At 40.1% G+C, this 20,033-nt stretch overlaps 1 protein-coding gene across 2 annotated transcripts in view; it reads left to right on the top strand.

Annotated features, from left to right (window-relative positions):
- dock1 (dedicator of cytokinesis 1) overlaps window positions 1–20,033 on the top strand; it is a 293,597-nt gene that overhangs the window by 71,417 nt on the left and 202,147 nt on the right. For both annotated transcript variants that reach the window (XM_053640698.1, XM_053640699.1), the window contains exons 15-18: window positions 819–917; window positions 1,719–1,791; window positions 10,604–10,707; window positions 12,153–12,336. In XM_053640698.1, the coding sequence (XP_053496673.1) occupies window positions 819–917; window positions 1,719–1,791; window positions 10,604–10,707; window positions 12,153–12,336 (460 nt within the window). The remainder of the gene's footprint in view (window positions 1–818; window positions 918–1,718; window positions 1,792–10,603; window positions 10,708–12,152; window positions 12,337–20,033) is intronic.

Here is a 20,033-nt window from a genome sequence, read left to right as displayed (position 1 = left end):
CAAACCCCGAGAAGCTTCCGATTTTTAAAATTTCACGCAGATTTGGGCCGAGACGCGTCGTGTGATGTCATTCAGCCAAAGTCCTCATCGAATCACGTGCGTCGAACATGAATACAGCTAAAAGGTCTCATTTACCAACAAACATCACTGAGAAAGATAAAACAATTTCGTGCATTTGCAATTTCGCCAATTCATGTAGTTTTCCGCAGAAAAGCACAAAAAAAAAAAACCCTCCCAAGTTGAATCGCAAATTTTGAAAAAAGCTGCAGCAAAATCAGGCTCTTTTATTTTTTATTTATTTATTTTTTTTGGCGCTACAGCAAACTGTGCGAAATCTTGTATGGACTGATGAGTGTATATGCTGTTATGAGTCATGCATTCAGAAGAGACCAATCAGGTGCTGAATAACAAGAACAAGCTTGAAAAGGACAAAGACTAGAAAATACGACAAAAGACAAAGCGTACTGTTTGGACTGTTTTGTGTGATTTGTGAAAAATGTGTATTGTGTTTGTTGTGATGTTTTGTATTATATCCTTACTATATACAATACTATATGTGTCTATATCTGTATCAAAAAGGGGCGCGGTATGAACCATTAGATACATAGGAATATGCTGGAAAAATCCCAGAGGTAGAAATGCCAGTATGGTCAGAGACAGTGAGAGTTCCTCGGCTTCAGCTACATCACTCCAGTCACATTAATTGTGCCACTTTTGAATACCACTGATTTTGATGAAAATGATGATGTTTTTTTTTTATGTTTATTAAAAACCCTGTAATGTTGAAGTTTGGTAAATTCACCGTGTGCCTGTTGCAGAACGTGATCTTCCCCGGTGCCGGAGATGATGGAATTACAGAGTACAAGTCTGTGATTTACTATCAGGTCAAACAGCCGCGCTGGTTCGAGACCATCAAGGTGAGAAAGCGCCGAGTTTGTACTGTTGCAGTTCTGCTACACAGATTTAAACCCAAAGTGAAAAGTACAAACAAGTCCAGACGCTTTCATCTTCCTCAGAATAATTGAATGCGCATATAGTATGCAAAAAGACAGAACATTTATTTTGTCAGGAAGTGCCGAGTCGAGGAAACGAATGAAGCCCCGTCTAAGGAGCAGTGAATCAGCAGCAGCTGTTGGCAGTGCTTTCTGTTTTTCACTGCTGCTGGAATTTCTTTTTCATCTGCTTCTTTATAATTGTCTGGCAAATTCCTCATAAGAATCTTTCAGATATCATTAAATAAAGGCACCGCTCGTGCATTCCTTTATACAGAGGAAAGGTCGATGAAATATCTCATGTAAATCTAATAATAAATGGATTGAAAAGCATTATTTCACATAGAAAACCATATAATCATCGATATGGTGAAGATGCTTATTTAGTATTTATGGAAAGCGTGTACTGGAAAGCTAGCACTTTGTAACAGTCAGTCAGAAAGCTTTCTGACGCAGGAGAAAAAACCACCCAGGCACGGAATATTTTCTTGCATCAGCACATAATGTCATGTTCTATTCCTGACATGTTGCATATATTAATGTTCCTGCTCTTTTAGACTCTATTTGTGGCTATTTCAAGACCTTTTAATGTGTGCGAGTGCGTGTGTGAACTCGTTTTGAGAGTCCGTATTTGTGTTTTTAATGATCACAGTCTATCAGCACAGTAGAGAGAGTGTGTGTGTGTATGTATGTGTGTCTTAAAGGTTTTTCCCCCCCCTGTCCCAGGTGGCTATCCCTATTGAGGATGTTAACAGGAGTCATCTGCGATTCACTTTCAAACATCGCTCTTCTCAAGACTGTGAGTGCCAGTCTAAACACACACACACACACACACACACACACACACACACACACACACACACACACGTCCAACACATCAGTTATGCATCCCACACGTTACACCACTGGGACTGCGTGTCTACCAAAAAGGACAAATATGTATGATTCACTGCTGTTGATTTCCATTTCCACACACACACACACACACACACACACACACACACACACACACACACACACACACACACACACACACACACAGTTTTCATCTCTACATCTGAACACATATATTTTTATTTTTTTATTTTTTTAAAAATAGAATAGTGACCCGAATTCAAAGTGTTTCACTCATAAGCTTAAGCAGCGAACACCGTTGTAAAAGCTTTTCTATAAAGACGTGGGCACGCTGTAGTATCTAGAGTACGTCGAGAAATGTTACGTTCTACTCCTCTGCTTTTCTTAAGTGTTAGAAACGCAGCCGACAGATAGCCATAAACATAAGCAGTACAGGAAATGACTTGAAATGTGCTGGCTAATTTCAGGTCCTGAGGAATCTGGGTAGCAGTTAATAGTCTCAAACACAGTATTTTCATATCAAACATGTACAGTGATGTGAAAAAATAAGTACACCCCATGGAAATTGTTGGCTTTTTTTGACATATTTGGACAAGCAAACATTTGATCATCTTTGAAACAGTGCCTATTAATGAAGTCGATATACGTGAACAAAACCACAAGGACAATGAGCTTTTTCAATCATTTATTCAACAGAAATATCAATAGATGTGATATTCTTCTGTGGGAAAAGTAAGTATACACTTGGCCTCAGAAGCTTGCCCCCTTTAGTAGAAATAACTGTAGGCGTTTTGCTTAATTGTCCACCAGTCTCTGATATCGGCTTGCTGGAATTTGCAATATTCTTTCAGTTGCAAGATGTTTGAAGGTTTTGCATGTACCGACCTTTTCAAATCCCCCCACAACATTTCAATGGGATTCAAATCCGGGCTTTGACTAGGCCAGTCCATAACCCTCCATTTCTTCTTTTTGAGCCATTCCTTGATGGATTTGCTGGTGTGCTTAGGATCATCATCCTGTTGAAATGTCCACTTTCGGATCAACTTTCGGACAGATGGCCTCACATTATCTTCGTGCACTCTTTGATGTGATGCAGAATTCATAGTTGAATAAATGAATGCAAGCTGTCCAGCCCCTGACACAGCGAAGCAACCCCAAACCATAACATTTCCACCGCCGTGCTTCGCAGGTGGTATGAGGTGCTTCTCCTGAAAAACTGTCAAAATCCTCTTCAAAGAGGATCAAATGTTTAGTTGTCCAAATATGTCCAAAAAAAAAAAAAAACCCCAACAACTTCTATGGGGTGTACTTATTTTTTCACATGGCTGTAAAGTAGTAGCAACAGAAGCGACACCAAAATTTTCACCTTTTGTTCGATTTTATAATTAATTAATTAATCTATGGCAAACAGGCATCAGGTGATTTATTTATTTATTTATTTATTTCCCCCCGAGCACGTTCCTAGTATGATGTGCCTTTTGGACAAGATGGAGTTTGAAAAAGTACAAACAGGCCCAACTGTTTCATCTTTTTCAGGATAACTGATGCATGCATAGTATGCAAAAATATAACCCCCCCCCCCCCCCCCACACCATATGTTATATAGACTGAGTGGGAACAGTTAGAAGTCCCTCCATGTTTTTCAAGAATAGAGAATGCACTGTAGTCCCCACGTCACTCTGACGTCGTGAACACAAAATGAGAAGCTAGAGTTATTTTGAAGAGAGCTAGAATTTGATTCATAAAATGTCATGTTGTGCTGTTGAGTGTGGCTCAGTCAGAAAAGTGTTCATGGCCATATATTTGTTTTTGTTGCATATCATTGAATCAGACACCTTTCCAAGCCAACAGAAGACACTTGCATTTGCAGGCGATTAAAAGAGGGTTAGTTGTTCTTAGGAGCTCTGTCTTCGCGGTGCTTATTTCATCTCGACTATCATGCCAGTGAAGTTGGGTAACTTTAACAGGATTAAACCTGCTAGTTAGGTAACATGTCTAATTTACGGTGCTTCGGCAGACCTTCATAGCTTGAAAAACATCCACATTAACAAACTAGCTAGATAGCTAGGTCCTATTTCTTACTGCGGAGTTGCCTATAATGGACTCGTTTAGCTAGCTAACTTTATTTAGATAGCTGTTTATCTGGATCAGTTTATGGCATCTGGTTGAGCAGTACCTTGGCATCCATTGCCACGACGTCACTGAAGTTGTAATTGTAAAATATTACGCCTCGATCATGCCCAAAGTATAGTATAAACACCCTGTGAGATATGTATAGATGTCAGGCTTTTGCAGGCTAGACCACCGCTTAACATCATTTAGCTAATGTCAGTCTGATTCCTATATAAAATTCTTGATGGATTCTTCTGTCAGATTATATCCAAGTGCCATCAGGTTGTAGATACTCGGGTCTGTTTGCAGCCAGATAGCTCACAATTCTCTTTGTGTATGCAAACACTAACAAGGTGTACCTTTTTTTATTTTATTTTGGTTTTATTTTTTTAAGCACATTTTCATGTTGAGGAAAACTCCACCTCTTGCAGGTTTTTAGCTTAGACAGTTCATATCCATGTGTTTTTTATTATTTTTTATTTTTATTTTTTTACATGTGGCTTTGGATGGACACAGTGGTACCTATTTTCCATTAAATGTGTTTGTTTTTATGTGTAGTCTGTTATTTGGTTCCTGGGTAACTGCAGTGAACCACAGTGGTGATGGCGCTAAGCCATCTTCAGTCTAAGTGTTTGTTAGAGCTGGAGAAAACCTGCTTTGGAGTGTTTATGGGTTTGGATATTTGATGCAATAAACATGCGTAGCATATTAGGGTGTGGGTGTGTGAATAGCTGCGTGTTTGTGTAGATGTAGTACAGTGAGATGTTTTGTGAATGTGTACACTTAGAAACCAGTGTGTGTGCGTTGGCAAGCATGCCTCCCCATCTGCTGTGGCATGGTGGTGTAGGTGCTGCTTGGCTGGTAGAAAGCAACGTAGTAAAACAATCAATTAAGGAAGCCAGCAAGCCTGCTGTTCCATACACACCCTCCTGAAACACACACTGTTACGTGTTCGATTATGACGAGACGCTGGTGATGGTGACGGATGCCGCAGCTGGGGTGTGGTATAATATTTCTATAATCTGGAAAATTTCTCAGTGTGTTTTTTTTTTCTTTTTTTTTTCTTTAACATATTGTGAGAATGACCTTGAGGGTGAGATTCAGTAGAGGAAAGAAGACAGCAAAAACCCTCAGAAGCGTTTTAATTAAGGACTATTTATAACGCTTTGTTGAACTCTTGAGTCTGATCGGTCACAGTTTTAATTTTCTAGAACTGCACGTCTCTGACAGTATTACAGACGGTAATTCAGTTTACCGGCATGGTAGCGTAGTGGTTAGCACGTTTGCCCCGTACCTCCAGGGTTGGGTGAGCGCCTCCCGTCTCCCGGAGTTCTCCCCATGCTTTGGGCGTTTCCTCGGACTACTCCGGTTTCCTCCCCTAGTCCAAAGACATGTAGGCTGATTGGCATCTCTAAATTGTCCGTGTGTGCGATTGTGCCCCGTGATGGGTTATGCACCGAGTTCCCCGGGATAAAATTTAAAAACATGTCACTCTTTAATAAAGTAAAAAATGTAATCGTTTGCAAACGTTGGCATTACGTTGGCGCACACACACACAAGCCCTTCATGACAACTGAGAAGCATTTCTAAATTTGTCTTCTTGTACTAGCAAGAACTTTGATCATTTTGTTATCGTAACACCAGAGTCAAGTGACACCGATGTTCGTCGGCATTGATACGACACTTTCCATTCCATTTCCGTCATGTTTGTACGATGTGCAAATGACATCGAGAGAAAATGTGACACCACTTGTCAAGACAGTGTTTAAATATTATTACATTAAGTCAAGTTTAATTTGAGTATTTATACTGCTATTTGCAATTTTTTCCCCGGTTTCTGTAAAAGATTGACAATTTTATGACGGCGTTCTGACAGTAAAGCATTTTCTTCTGATGTTAAACGAAGGTGACTTTGGTTTAGCAAGAATGTGTTGGTACACCTTAAAACCTGACCTAGAAAAGGAAAAAAGATGCATGCTTTATAAATGTTTATGTAGGTCACGTGCCACGAGGTGCTTGTGATCATTAAATGTAACCATAAGAACACCAGCTTTACGTTAACGTGATACCATGTGACAATTTGTAAATCAACAGAACGGGCTGTTAAGGTGGCTGGATCTGAATTCTCCTCCAGTTCTGTAACATTTCTCTGTCCTCTATTTCAAATTCGACATTTCTTGGTGGAGTTTTTTTCATTCGTGGCCAAGTGTTGCATAAGTGATGACCGCTATTGAAATGCCACTCGCAATTAACTGTACGCATATTTCTTTACTTTGTACTGCTCTTTATTCATTTTTTTTCTGACTCCAGTTCATATTTCTTCTTCAAAAATACATCCAATATTTTTGATATGATACATTTACACTTAAGTCTTTTGTATAAAAAAAAAGAAACTACCAAATGTACTTCAGCTACATTTTGTAGTTTCTTTTTTTTTTTTTATAGAAAAGTTTTAAGTGTAAACGTATCTTATATCAAAAATCTTCTATATGATGCATATATAAAAGAAGATCAGTTGTGATCCACTGATCAAAATCAAGCAGTTGATTTGATTTTGATCATCAATATTTGGAGGAGCTTGCCATTTTTTCAAAATTACTGTGGATTTGGTCCAAGTGCGACGTCATCACGACGCGTCGAACATGCGTACAGCTAACTGACTAACAAACATCACGGTGAAAGACCGTGCAAACCAAGCCGCAACAGTCACAGAAAAATTCCACGAAATCCTGTACAGACTGATTGATAACACTAATCTTTTCGACAGAATTCTAGTGTTGATGTGTGCAATCTTTGAGAAACCACACCATTCATTTACGAAAGTTCAATCAGTTGTACTGTCGCTTTGATTTTTAAGCTATGCACCAGGAATATTATGCCGCAGTTATATGCAGTCTGGTGGGTTTGAGATTTTAACATAGCAACGGGATCTTAGTAGCTTTGCCTTCAGGCTAGCATCGCGTGTTAGATAGCAAAAAGTGTGACGATTTATAAAGTACATCAGCAATTAGAAGTCTTTCAAACACTTTTAGGCAGCTGTGGATCAGGTGGTAGAGCGGGTTGTCCGCTTATCGTAGGGTTGGCGGTTCGATTCCCGGCCCGTGTGACTGCACATACCGAAGTGTCCTAGGGCAAGACACTGAACCCCAAGTTGCTAACGATGGCAAGTTAGCACCTTGCATGGCAGCTCTGCTACCACTGGTGTGCGAGTGTGTGTGAATGAGAAACCGTGTAAAGGGTTTTGTAGAACCGCTAAGGTAAAAACAAAAAAAAAAAACAAAAGTGCTATTCACCATTACTTTTAAGCATCCAGTCATGGTTTTTACGCTGCATGATTGCCCTTGTTATGAATCTTCTTGCTTTTCCTAACTTCTTGAATGTAGAAGGTTTTTTTTTAATTATTATTTATTTATTTTTTTTGTATAACGGAATCGGAATTTATTTGACTTGTAGTGGATTGTGACACCAAAAGGTTGAATTTGCATAAATTTGAATACAAAAAAAAAAATCAGACTTGTACATTTTAAATTTAGCAAACAAGCTGAGTGTTTGGTGAATTTAGCAGAAAACATTGAGCCGAAGATGAGGTATTTTCTGCATTTGTGTTCTTTAAATGTACAGAACACCGAAGTACCTGGCTTTTATGACCATATAATACAAACGACTAAATAAAATTTTGTATCTCAAATGCACGTATCAAAAAACTTGCTCATCTTTGATCACAGCCAGCCCTGCGTCTCTGTCCATCCATCCGTCACTGTCCACCCCTCTGTCACTTTCTGTCTGTCCTCCATCACTGAGTCATGACTGAACTTTACCAACATGATGGACACGGGAGAACCCACATTCTTCCTTCCAGTAACCATGGTAACGGGAGTTGCGCCATAACCTCTGTGGCCTCTTCCTTTGCCCATCATTATGGTGCTTGTGATTCTGTGCTGGGGTTGAGGTTCTCAGAGAGAGTGTGTGAGTGTGTGAGTGTGTGAGTGTGTGAGTGTGTGTTAGCTGGATTGTGCCTGGTCTCTAGGGATTTTTTTGCTGGATGATGCAGTGGGTTTGATGGCTGTAGTCACTTGGAAGGCTGACATTTGCAGCACCCCAGGGAGCAGTTTGTCTCAGTTTGAGAGAATTGGAGCAATTTTTCAAACAACAATTTCACCTCTGATTAAACTCAGAAACTCCAAGGCACTGTTGGGAGAAGTGCACAGTGCGGCCCAGGTCTAAACTTCTATTACAGCTTTAATAATGTTTAATCAAAAGTGGTCCATGGTCAATAAATGGTGTATCTTTGGGAGTAATAAACCTTGGTGCTTTTGGAGTCAGTTTTCAAAATTTGTACGGCACGCTCGGTTTATGAGCATTTAGTAAACTGAACTATATGTTCACTTTTACTGTAATTTAACTGTTTAGTTTGTCATTTTGTTGTTGTTGTTGTTGTTTTTCGTTAATAAATTTTCTTTAATTTCATTTTTATATAATCAGAATTGTTACCCACACTCCTAAAGCTTCTATACAGAACCCTAAACAAATAGACTTTTCACTTTTACAAAAGATTCCAAGTCAAACTCCTTCTTGGAAGCCAAACCATTAAGCAGCTGAGCATTTCACATTTAGTGTTAATAATCATATTGATGATCATAATAGATTATTGAGGATTAAATGCCTTGACCGAGGTCCTGGTAGTAATCCCGGCCAATCTTCACGATGAATTTGGTTAATTCGGGTTACAGTTTTAACATGGGTTTTCTAATTGCTCTAGTCGAGATTGTACGTTTATACGTGCATATTTCAATTTTTTTATTAAAACATTTATAAATGCTTTTTAAAGTTTTAAACAAATAACGAAGGAAAAACAGCATTCCTCACCTTATAAACACCTTCTATAGTCCGTGCTTCCCCCAACGTTGCGCTCTTAGATTAAAAAAAACATGCAAACAAACGGCAAGATAAACAGGCGACACTTCGCTGAGCATTGAGCTCATAGCAAATGGCTCAAATGTCAATTCAGAGATATTGAATTGGTACAGGTTTGAAAAGACAAATGAACAAGTTTCTGTGAAATCACATCCTAAGCGGTAATTCGCCAGTGGGAATTACAGCGTTTTTCACTCTTCGCGCCTTTTTAAAATAAAAATGAAAGAACTATATATCGTAAATATTGCTCCACCCTGTATGGTAGACTCGGTGATTATTTGACGAAGATATTTGTTCATTGTTAAATGTAGTATTTGTTCACAATTACAATATGAAAGTTTGTTTATGTGTATCTTGGATAAAATTCATGTGCCCTGCAAAACAAAACAAAAAACAAAAAAAAACACACGCCAGAAACCAGAGGATTTGAGAAACCACCATGTGTCCTCTCGGGTGTGTGATGTCTCTGTGGCTGCATCTATTAAGTCACTCTACTGTGTCACCTTGCAGTGGACAGAGTGCCAAAATATCCTGTGTTATCCAATCCTCCACCCAGGAATGTGGCCAGCCAGCCTCAAAACACAAATTAATCCTTGAATCATGAGCTGTCTGTGTGTAGCCGGTTGTTGGCTTCTGCCACGCTGCCAGCTCCAATTTTACAGCAGAAGTCTCACTGAGGAACTTGGACGTCTCTCTGTGTATAATATTCATCTCCCTCGTCCTTTCTCTGTCCCTCACCCCCCCCCCCCCTCCCCCGTTTCTCTCTCGCGCTCTCTCTCTGACTGATGGCTCCGGTTTTGTCTCTGTGCACTGGCTGGCTGTGTGGATTTATGAAGCAGGGATGTGGGAGGGTTGTGGTCTGCTGAATGTAAATTGGAGCTTGTTGTGCAGCTCTGATGTATTTAAGCCTAGTTATGTAGACAGAGCTAAACTCTGCCACTCTGTTTATGATAATTCTGGCCTCTTCACCCACTCACGCCGTCATGTAGCTAATGTCATTCGCTTGACACGTCTCCTGGATATTTTTTATGCCGGACTGTCATGCGTTATGCTTTCAATGGTTTTCTTCATGGATTCTCAGTATAAGGGTAAAGTGTAATATTTATAGATGAACTGCCTGTGCATAACTCAATGCAGCCGGAGCCAAACTACACAGCTGGTGAACTTGGCTAAAGCTAGCCAAGGTGCTAATGTTAAAAATTTGGGTATTTAATTATTTACTTACTAGCTTAGTTGTTGACTTGCTAACTTACTTGTGTACTGACTGATCTGCTGACTTGCTGGAATACTGGCTTAAATTTTGCTACTAAAATGGCTCACTTGTAATAATTGTGGTGTCAATTTAGAGTAAAATAGCCGTGATTATCATGGTCATGCTTCTGTGGATTCTGTAATGCAGTAATGCATCATGTTGGCCTTGTCATTGTTCGATGGCATTTCCAGTTTCTTCTGCTATGCTGTAGACATTGTTAGACCGACTTTTGGCGTTAGTCCTACAGTCTTGGTATCCCTTTAACAAAAACTGTTTACAAGCTTTTCAGTATAAAGCTCTGAAGTGTGCTGGAAAAGCTTACTCTTGTACAGCTGGGCTTTTAAAAGCTTAGCCCTGTCCCTATAGACCCACTACTGAAACAGTCATTCCTGTTTGTGCTGGATATACACCGGGCTCTCATGGTACAATACCAATGTGTGTGTGTGTGTGTGTGTGTCTTTCTCTCCTGCTCATGCAGACAAAGACAGGTCAGAGAAGATCTTTGCCTTGTCTTTTGTGAAGCTGATGAGATATGACGGCACTACACTCAGGGATGGAGAACACGATCTGATCGTCTACAAGGTAACTTGCGTGCCCTCTCTCTCACACACACACACACACACACACACACACTGACCCGTATTTCAGCGTGATCACACACCTGGTGACGTGAGCGGCGTATTGAGCGTGCCAGGTCCTGATCATGCTGACCTTGTGCTGCTTAGCCCTTGACCCTGTAATCATTAAACAATTAAGCTTTTTAGGGCCTTCACTTCTGCATTTATGCATATCAAATATCAGAATTATGCTGAGCCTGACCTGGGCATATCCCTATTGAGTTATGCTAATGAGCCGTGAGGATGCGCGCTCGTCCGATCATTGTTAAATCTCCTCCCCTCATCTGCCTCATCTCATCTGTAACAAAGTCTGCAGTCTCCTTGAGATAAGGACTGTTTTATTTTTAAAGACAGTCTGTTGGAATTTGTATGTAAATCGGTTTTACCTGTTGCTAGTAGTGTGATGGATCATGAGACCACTATTATCGTTATAAAGGAAAAAACTATTTTGATCAGGAAAATCTACGCTATGGCAGCTTCAGTTTACAAGACTAGTTCCAGTTTGAGTGACTGTCATTGAGAATTGATACCCCGATGAGAGAACGTTCCCTGGTTCGCGCACACACGGTTTCTAATTGAAACGTTCAGTAAAGCTCTGCAGGGTATCTCGACAAAAGCGCTGCTCTATGCAAGCTGACGTAATATACACCCGTAATACACTCAAGTTAGTTGTAGTAGTTAATAACGCAATACGATTCTTTATCCGATTGTCCACAAGGTGTGCGTTATTTCCGTATAACCGCACGGCTCGGTTAATATTAATGCGCTCGATTTAAAACTATAGTTTCCTCGGCACCTTGTCTTTGAAATTCCAGCCCTGATGAGGCTGCTTTTGCAATCCCGCTTATGCAGGTATTATTTTTGTTTGTTCCTGGTTTTGCTATTTTCTATTGAATGTGTTCGTTTCTATTTCCCAGAGTACAAAACTCAAACTAGAAGCCTAATTTGACCCTGACCAGACGGTTACAGAGGATGAATCCGTGAATGTTTTACATGCATTGCGTGAACATGGTCCTTATTTTTCCAAAAAGCTTCTACTACATATGAAAGTCAAAATGTCTTGCGTAGACAATTTATTTTAATACATTTTTTTCCCCGAGCATCCTGTGAAATCCCAGTCCGATACACACCCCTAGTTACAACTGGATGCCCTGTGAACCTTTTCTAGCATTTTAAACTATTGCTAATAAAATTAGGGTTATATCCTGAATCTTTACCACTTAAAATCACTGATTGAAAATATCATTATATTACATTATGCATGTATTACCCACTTCTATGGTCTTCTCACATATTTCTCAAGCATTATTGTAAAGGAAATTTGAATTCACCTGGTGAACCTAGCTGCTGGTGTGTGTGTGTGTGTGTGTGTGTGTGTTTGTTTTCATTTCTCTGTGCTCTTGTTTTCAGGCTGAGGCTAAGAAGCTGGAGGACTCCTCTCTCTATCTGAGCCTGCCAGCCACCAAGCTCGAGCTAGAGGAGAAAGGCCACTTCCCCACGGGCAAGGGCTCACAGAGCCTGGGCAACTGTACCATCAGCAAGGACTCCTTCCAGATTGCCACTCTGGTGTGTTCCACCAAGCTCACGCAGAACGGTGAGACACACACACACACACACACACACACAGCTCTACTTAGGCTGAGTGCTTTTCTGCATGCCTGCATGAAAAAAAAACGGTCCTTCTTCATTCTCCCGTTCCTCTCCTTTCTCAATCTATCATTCATTCTGCCTAGTGAAGGATTGTTTTCTTTATCTTGACTGTCTTTTCCTATTTACGTTCCCTCTCACTCCTCCTCCCTCCTTTTCCATTCCCTCTATTTATCACTCCCTCTTTTCAGTAAGTGTAATCAGCCTGGGGCTGTAGAGACACAGACAGAGAGAGGCAGCGAGAATGGGAGAGGAATGCAAAAAGATGAGAGAAGGGTAGGGAGGGGGATCCTTTACTGCTGTCACTCTCGCTGCATGTGCCTTATTTCCCCTGCTAAAGAAACCTGTGCTTATTAAATACAAGAGAATCCCTTTCTGCAGCCTGGGACCTGGAGAATGGGGCGTGTGAGGTGTGCTGAATTTATGTACGCACACGTGTGCGCGCACGCACACACACACACACACTGGAAGCAGGCAACAGATCATTAGGACAGGACTGGACTGAGATTTGGCCTGAGTGAATCCTCAGCTGCAGCATCACATGTGTTGGGCTTTTGGACTAATCCCACACATCCTAGTGTTCTCTGCAGAAAGATAGAACGACGTCACACCAAACAACTACAACTGATTTTACTGCTGTTTAGGGAAAGTTTACATAATGTACTGTAGGTGAAATCCTGGTCCTGCCCACATCCTGAGATATTGTGTGTGTGTGTGTGTGTGTGTGTCTTTGTGATAGAGGTGTTAAATTAAGGTGGGGTGGGGGGGGGATTTTTATTACTTAAACGAATATTGAATATTAACGAACATATAAAATCACTTATACCACAGTGCTGTTGAATTCTCAAGGCTGATTGCTCACTAGGTGTTGATACATTATTATTTTTTTTTTATATATATATATAACAGCAGCGACAGGCTACAAGGAAAATCGCAGCGCACTCATTCTAATACAGTATCGTTTCTATAGTAACAACTAATAATAAACAATGTTTTGTTGTATTACAAAAAAAAAAAGAAGATATTTTCTGTAAGGAGACATTCGCTTACCATGTATGGAAGGAGTCTCCAGTGTTTTCCACCACAGCGAAGTCTTCGCGACTAGTCGCATTGTTATTCTTATTAACGTCAACAGAGGGTAGAGGGAGCAACGCTTTACGCCTCCGGTACTAGGCGGTAGAGGCATTATATTTTCATTTTGTCCATGTGTCCGTCCAGCCGAGATTCTCTTTAGAGCGATATCTCAAGAACGACTAGTTGAGTGTTTGTAGGATTTATATGGAATTGTCCTATTGTGTAGGCAACAGATGAGCTGATTAGATAGTACAGTTGATCCAAACAGGGTTAAGGTCACAGCAAGGTTAAAGGGCTGAAATGGCTGAGCTTCCTTCCTGTTGAAAGTATATTTTAAGGGAATTTCAGGCATACAAATTGCTGTATATATGTATAATCATAGCTGTTGTAATGTAAGTGGTCGTTTACAGGAACTTGAACAGGTGCTCCACAACAGCGTGTCCTAAAAGTCTCCATACGTAGGAGACTACGTTTGCCAGCACCACGTCGGCTGTTCCTTCGTCAGCGGATGTTCGTAGGCGTCCACTTCTTCTCGGTCGGTCCGCAACACTTCCAGTCTTTTTGAATTTGTTAGTAAATTTGACAACAGTTTTGTGTGTGATGTGCTTGCGATGTTTCCTGTTAAAGTCCATCGCAACCTGAGGTCAATTCTCTGGACCGCACCCAGGTTTGAAACAGCTTTCAGACTCAGCCAAGGAACGTGTCGAACCCTGAGGTCAAGCCGAGCGTGGTCTGGAAAAAAGCAGAGCCTGAGATCTCAAACATTTGAAATGTGAATTTTTATTTATTTATTTATTTATTTTTTTGCATTTGATTATACAAATATTATGGAAATACAAATTGTATTCAAACAGTGAAATTTATTCAGACAGACTTAGTAGTGAGCGCGTTATTCCCCAAATCTCTGCAATGCTTCTACTCGGATGTGCAAATAAAGGTGGTGAAGGAGAGTCCAGGCGCAGTGTGAGGAGGGAACGAGGAAGTATAGATCATTACAGTCTGATCACACACTGAATGCAGTAAAAGTCAGTGCTGCTCTGCTGCAAACCCTTCCCTCCTGCACCTCCTCTCTTGTTACATGTCTTTTTCTCCTCTGTCGCTCTTTCCGTTCTCACTCTTGATTTTTTTTTTCTGCTCTGTGATTGATGGATGTCGTAATGGTTCTACTAGAGGGGGAAAAAATATTTCTTTATTTCATGTGTACGCTGCCAGCGAATTGAAATTTGCATGTCAAAGTAACAATCCTGCAGCATATCCCATGTTTTCCATGTGATGGCACTCGGGACTTCCCAACGTGTGCCGCAGCACATTTTCCTACCTCCGCGCTGATTAGCGCGGCGCTAATGATCAGTGGCGGTGGTGGCCTGCTGGGTTATACGACCCCAGAGTCGGAGCCATGGTCTACACAGCGTTTTAATGAAGAGAAGGGCCGTGCATGCAACATACGGTAATGAGGTCACGGAGGACTTTGCCGATGACTTTTACCGTGCCACGTCGTCGGCCGTCGTAGCCGTCCTCGACAGAGAGAGATTGTTTTGGCCCCCGAAACTGCATTGATCATCATTTCATCCGAACAAAGGGTCATGCTGTGTCGTGGATGTGCTGATCGCGTCAAGCTGAGCGCATCTCTGAATATTACATACGCACGCACACCCACACATCGGCATGTTGGGCTGGAGCACCCTGCCGCTTAAGCTGCACTAGGCCTGGTGTTTTCTGTGCCAGTAGTGCAGGTGAAAATCAGTGCAGCTTGCAGGGGAGCACATGGTTCCGTGTGTGTGCGTGATGGCTCTTTGTGTGTACATGCCTGCTTGCTATGGTAATATTATCTTAAACACGTAATATCAGGAAGCTGGAGGGAAGAACGAGAGCCACCGTTTAGTTTTTATTAAAGAATCGGGCCATTTCTGCCACCGCTAATGCAGCTTCGAAATGAAGACTGACAGAAAGACAGCGCCCATCCTGTCGTCTCTCTCTCTCTCTCTCTCTCGGCATGACGGCTTTCCCTGACTGCTAATTTTCTTTCTCGCTTTCTTGCTGTCTTGCTTTTCTTTCTGGCTTACGCAAACTTTCAGCCAGTTTACTCTGTGCTAGTCTATGTGGTTCATCTCATCTACACATTTCTCTCTCCATAGGCTGCAGGTTTGCAGTTCTGTCTGACTTTTTATTTTTTATTTTTGTCATAAATAAGCAATTTTATAAATATTGTTTAAAATGTGTCAGAAGGTATACACCACATTCTGTAAATATGTTTAATTTATATAGTGCCTTTCTATTAAAAAAAATGGTTATATACAACAATCATATACACACGCAAACATTTTGTACAAGAAATAAACACCAGTCACACGTATACAACTTTAAAAAATAATCACAAACATCTCGTACATCCAATACGCAAATAATCATACACGAACATTACGTACGCGTCGCACGACAAATAACCAATCGTTCCACACATGTCTAATAAAACAAATACCACACTTATAAATTTAGATATGTCTTATAAAACAAATACCACGCTTCTAAATTAGATATTAGTCTTATAAAACAAATCCCACGCTTATAAATGAGATATTAGTCTTATAAAACAAATGCCACGCTTCTCAATTTAGATATTAGTCTTATAAAACAAATATCACTCAAACAGCTTGAACAGCAAATAAATGACTGTCGTTTGCAAACAACACGTGCAACAAATAATTACACGCAAATATCTTAAACGAGTAATCATCACGTTTAAACAAGACATAATGGGTAGAGGTACAGTGAGATGTCAGGAAACAGGTGATCACTGAGATAGTATTGAAGGTTAAATTGTCAATGCCTTGAATTGGAATTGCGGCCATGCGTGTGTAATTAGTTTAGTATTTAAATGCATTTGAATATTTGTGAGCCTGTCCTTTTATACTGCCACAGACCGCGTGAACATTAGCAGCAAGCAGTGCTACATTGTATTTGTTGTGGAAACCTTGGAAAGTAATAACTCTTTTTTTTTTTTTTTTTTTTTTTTTTTTTTTTTTTTTTTTTTTTTTTTTCTTCAACTTGATTTTATTCCTAAATAAAGTTAATTAGGCCTAATAAACGTCGGCCTGTTTAAGTTTTATGCTCACTAGATAGGGTATTACATAATAGTGTTCTGGAGTTGAGCTGCTTCTAGGGTTGCACTGTATGGGGCTTCATCTATCTTGCCGTCAACCCTGACTAATTTTCCAGTCCCGGCAAAGGAAAAGCATCTCTGCAGTATGATGCTGCCACCACCATGCTTCACTGTGGACATGGTATTCTCAGGGTGATGAGCATTGTTGGGTTTCAACCAAAACGTAGTTGTTAGTGTTAGGAACACCAATCTTAAGTTTTAAAGACCATTTCCTTATTAAGATCTATATATCGTACAAGTTACAAATACCTTTGAAATACTTAGCAGTGGATAATTGGGCAAAAAAACAAACATTATTGTCCATGTATTATTAGGATTATATATATATATATATATATATATATATATATATATATATATATATATATATATATATATATATATATATATATATAATATGTATGTATGTATATGTGTGTGTGTGTGTGTGTATGTATATGTGTGTGTGTGTATATATATATATATATATATATGTATATATATGTATTTTTGTAATATAAAATATCAGTTTGTGTTTCTGTATTGAGAGATATGGCTTGGTGAAGGAAGTGGTTTGTGTAAGTATGAATATTTGAAGGCCTGAGCCTGGATTTGATTCAGCACCCCATGGAGCAGACCTCCCTGTTGCCCTGTAAGTGTTTGAGGCTTCAAAACCAAAGAATGCTGGTCTACACTGCTTCACCTTGCTTCTCGGCTTCTGTAGATTTATGCTCCTTTGGTCTCATGTTGGGGCGAGCATTAAATGTCAATCCCTCCTGCCATTACAGAGCTGGCAATATGTGCCCTGGCGGATGGTTATGAAAGTCCACATGGGAGCTATGGAATCCATTAAAAAGTCCTAAACCATACCGATATCACTTTTTTTTTTTTTTTTTTTTTTTTTTTTTTTTAACTGCTCACAGCACACATAACTTTTAGCCTACATGCCAGCTTGAAGTGGAGACTGTTTCTGGGAAAGATTACACATTTATAAACCCATTTTCCCCAGAGCTGTTATGGGCAGTTATAGGCTTGGAAGATGGTGTGCTGTACCAGGTTATGAGACTTACAGAATTCATCATTCAATCATAAAGTCTTTTGATCAAGCGAGCAGAAATACAAACTCCAGTCGTTCTGTAGCCATCCAACTCTGGAAATTTCCACTAACGTGCTATATTCTAGGGAAGTGATTTCTCAAAAGTCTCGGTCTCACTCGTCAGCAAGTGTGAGGAAAATAGAATTGGACAGGGATGGATGGATGGGGTTGCATTTTGACAGAGGAAAGTCGCATGCTTCAGAGTTTGTGGGGATTGAAACATTGGTTAAGGTGTATACATATCTCTAAGACCGGCATGAGACGGATGTAACATGTCGGAAACACTTTGCAGTGTCTTTATTGTGTTTTGGAACTTGGCTACCAACATTGTTGAAAGGTAGAGCGAGCATCACATTGAACACACGCTCTCTCTAGATCAGTTAAAATGTGGTCTGTTATCTTTACTCTTACTGCAATACGTTGGAGCTACACTGGATTTAAGCAACTCTTTATTTACCCCCGCCCCACTTAAATTAGATTCATTATGGTACATAATTTTGAGTCATCACACTGCTCTCAAAACACGTCCTTGTCGCTTCGAATAGATTAATTCCGTTCATGTCGATTGTAGAGACAAACTCTTGATGTGGGTGACCGTTTTTACCAGCGTCGAGTGCTTCAGTGGTTTAGTTAAACCTCCACAAATGACCCTGAGGACCCTATCGAAACCCGGCACGGCCATTTGATAAATTGTCCGTTGCACTGGCAGGCACAAACAAAATGCGGGCTGGGAATGTTCAGCAATTATACTGGCCATAAAGTAATGTCCTTGAGAGCTGTAGTTATGATGCTGTATGGCAGTCAGTAGATACTATTACTAACAGTTATAGATGTGGGATCCTTTTATTACAGGCTTTCTTAAATACAGGCCTGGAGGTCCACTGCCCTTCACAATTTCTAGGTTTCCCTGCTCCCAGCATATGAAGGGTTTAATAATGAGGCGAAGAGCTGAATCAGTGGTGCTGGGAGCGCCTATATTTCTAAAACCACACCGCATCCACTACATAGTGCACTATTTTGTATTTTGTCGACACAGTTTAAATCACAATGGAGATTAATCAGTGCACATAGGAATCCCACAGGATTACTGCATTAGGTTCGTGTTGAAATGATGCATCTTAGTGGGAATGTGAATAGGGTTCATTGTTATGCAGAGCTCTTGTGAATTGGGAAACCCTGCTGCATTACATGGTCTAATACTCAACATCCTAGTTAGTTGTAAGCTACATGTAATGAATCTTAATTAACTAGCGCAATTCTTGCCTGATATACTGTATAGGGGAGAAGTGAGACCATGTTAAACGTCAGGCTTCATGTGTTTTTCTGTGAATGTATTTGCACAAACGTTTAAAAGGTAACAAGAAGCTGGCGCTAAGAAGAACAAGTACACCAAATAGCAAATTCTTTATTGTTGCTGGGGTAATAACATCAAGGATGCATCTTTTTGTATCCTTTATATCAAATCAATCATCCTGTTCAAAAGTTTACACCCCCCCCCCACCCACCCACCCCACCCCGGCTCTTAATGTATCGTGTTGCCTTCTGAGCATCAGTGAACGTTTGCACCTTTTGTAATAGTCGTGTACGAGTCCCTCGGTCGTCCTCAGTGTGAAAAGATGGATCTGAACATCATATAGACGCTGCTGGAAAGGGGTCGAATATGCAGAAGATGCTGGAAAAGCAGAGAATGTGTAGGACCTGGAGGATTTTTCTGAAGAACAGTGGGCAGTTTGACTGCTCAGGACAAACAAGGGACTCATGAATAACTCTCACAAAACATAAACACAGTCGTTGATCATCCAGGTAGCAACGCAGTAAGAATCAAGCGTGTGTAAACTTTTGAACTGGTTCATTTGCGTAAATTCAGTTATTATTGTGTCTTGTGGATTATATGTAAACATCTGTGAAATGGCTTATTCAAAGCAGGACTAAATAATAAATCTGTTATTTTTTATATTTAACATGTTGCAAATTCTGCAAGCTTATGTAAATTTATGAAAAAATATATAGTTTTTAGTGTTAACCTTAAGGTTCAGTTATGTACATGACTGGTCAAAAGTTTAGACACACTCATTCCTTATTTTTATTCCCTCCCCGCGCCACACACGCGCACATTTTATAACAGTAATAAAGTTATCAAAACTCTGGAGTAACTCAAATGGAACTATGGGAATTATGTTGTGATAAAAAATCTCAAAATAAATCAACATAATTTAATATTTTAGCATCTTCAAATTAGACGCCCTTTTTGCCTAGAATTCCCAGAAATGTATTCTTGGCGTTTTCTCACCAGATTTCTTGAGGAATTTCCCCGAGATGCTTTTTAAACGGTATT

Source organism: Ictalurus furcatus, chromosome 13, assembly GCF_023375685.1.
Source record: "Ictalurus furcatus strain D&B chromosome 13, Billie_1.0, whole genome shotgun sequence".
Lineage (NCBI taxonomy): Eukaryota > Metazoa > Chordata > Actinopteri > Siluriformes > Ictaluridae > Ictalurus > Ictalurus furcatus.
The sequence above is the reverse complement of the archived record's forward strand: the minus strand, read 5'-3'. Positions and strand labels throughout refer to the sequence as shown.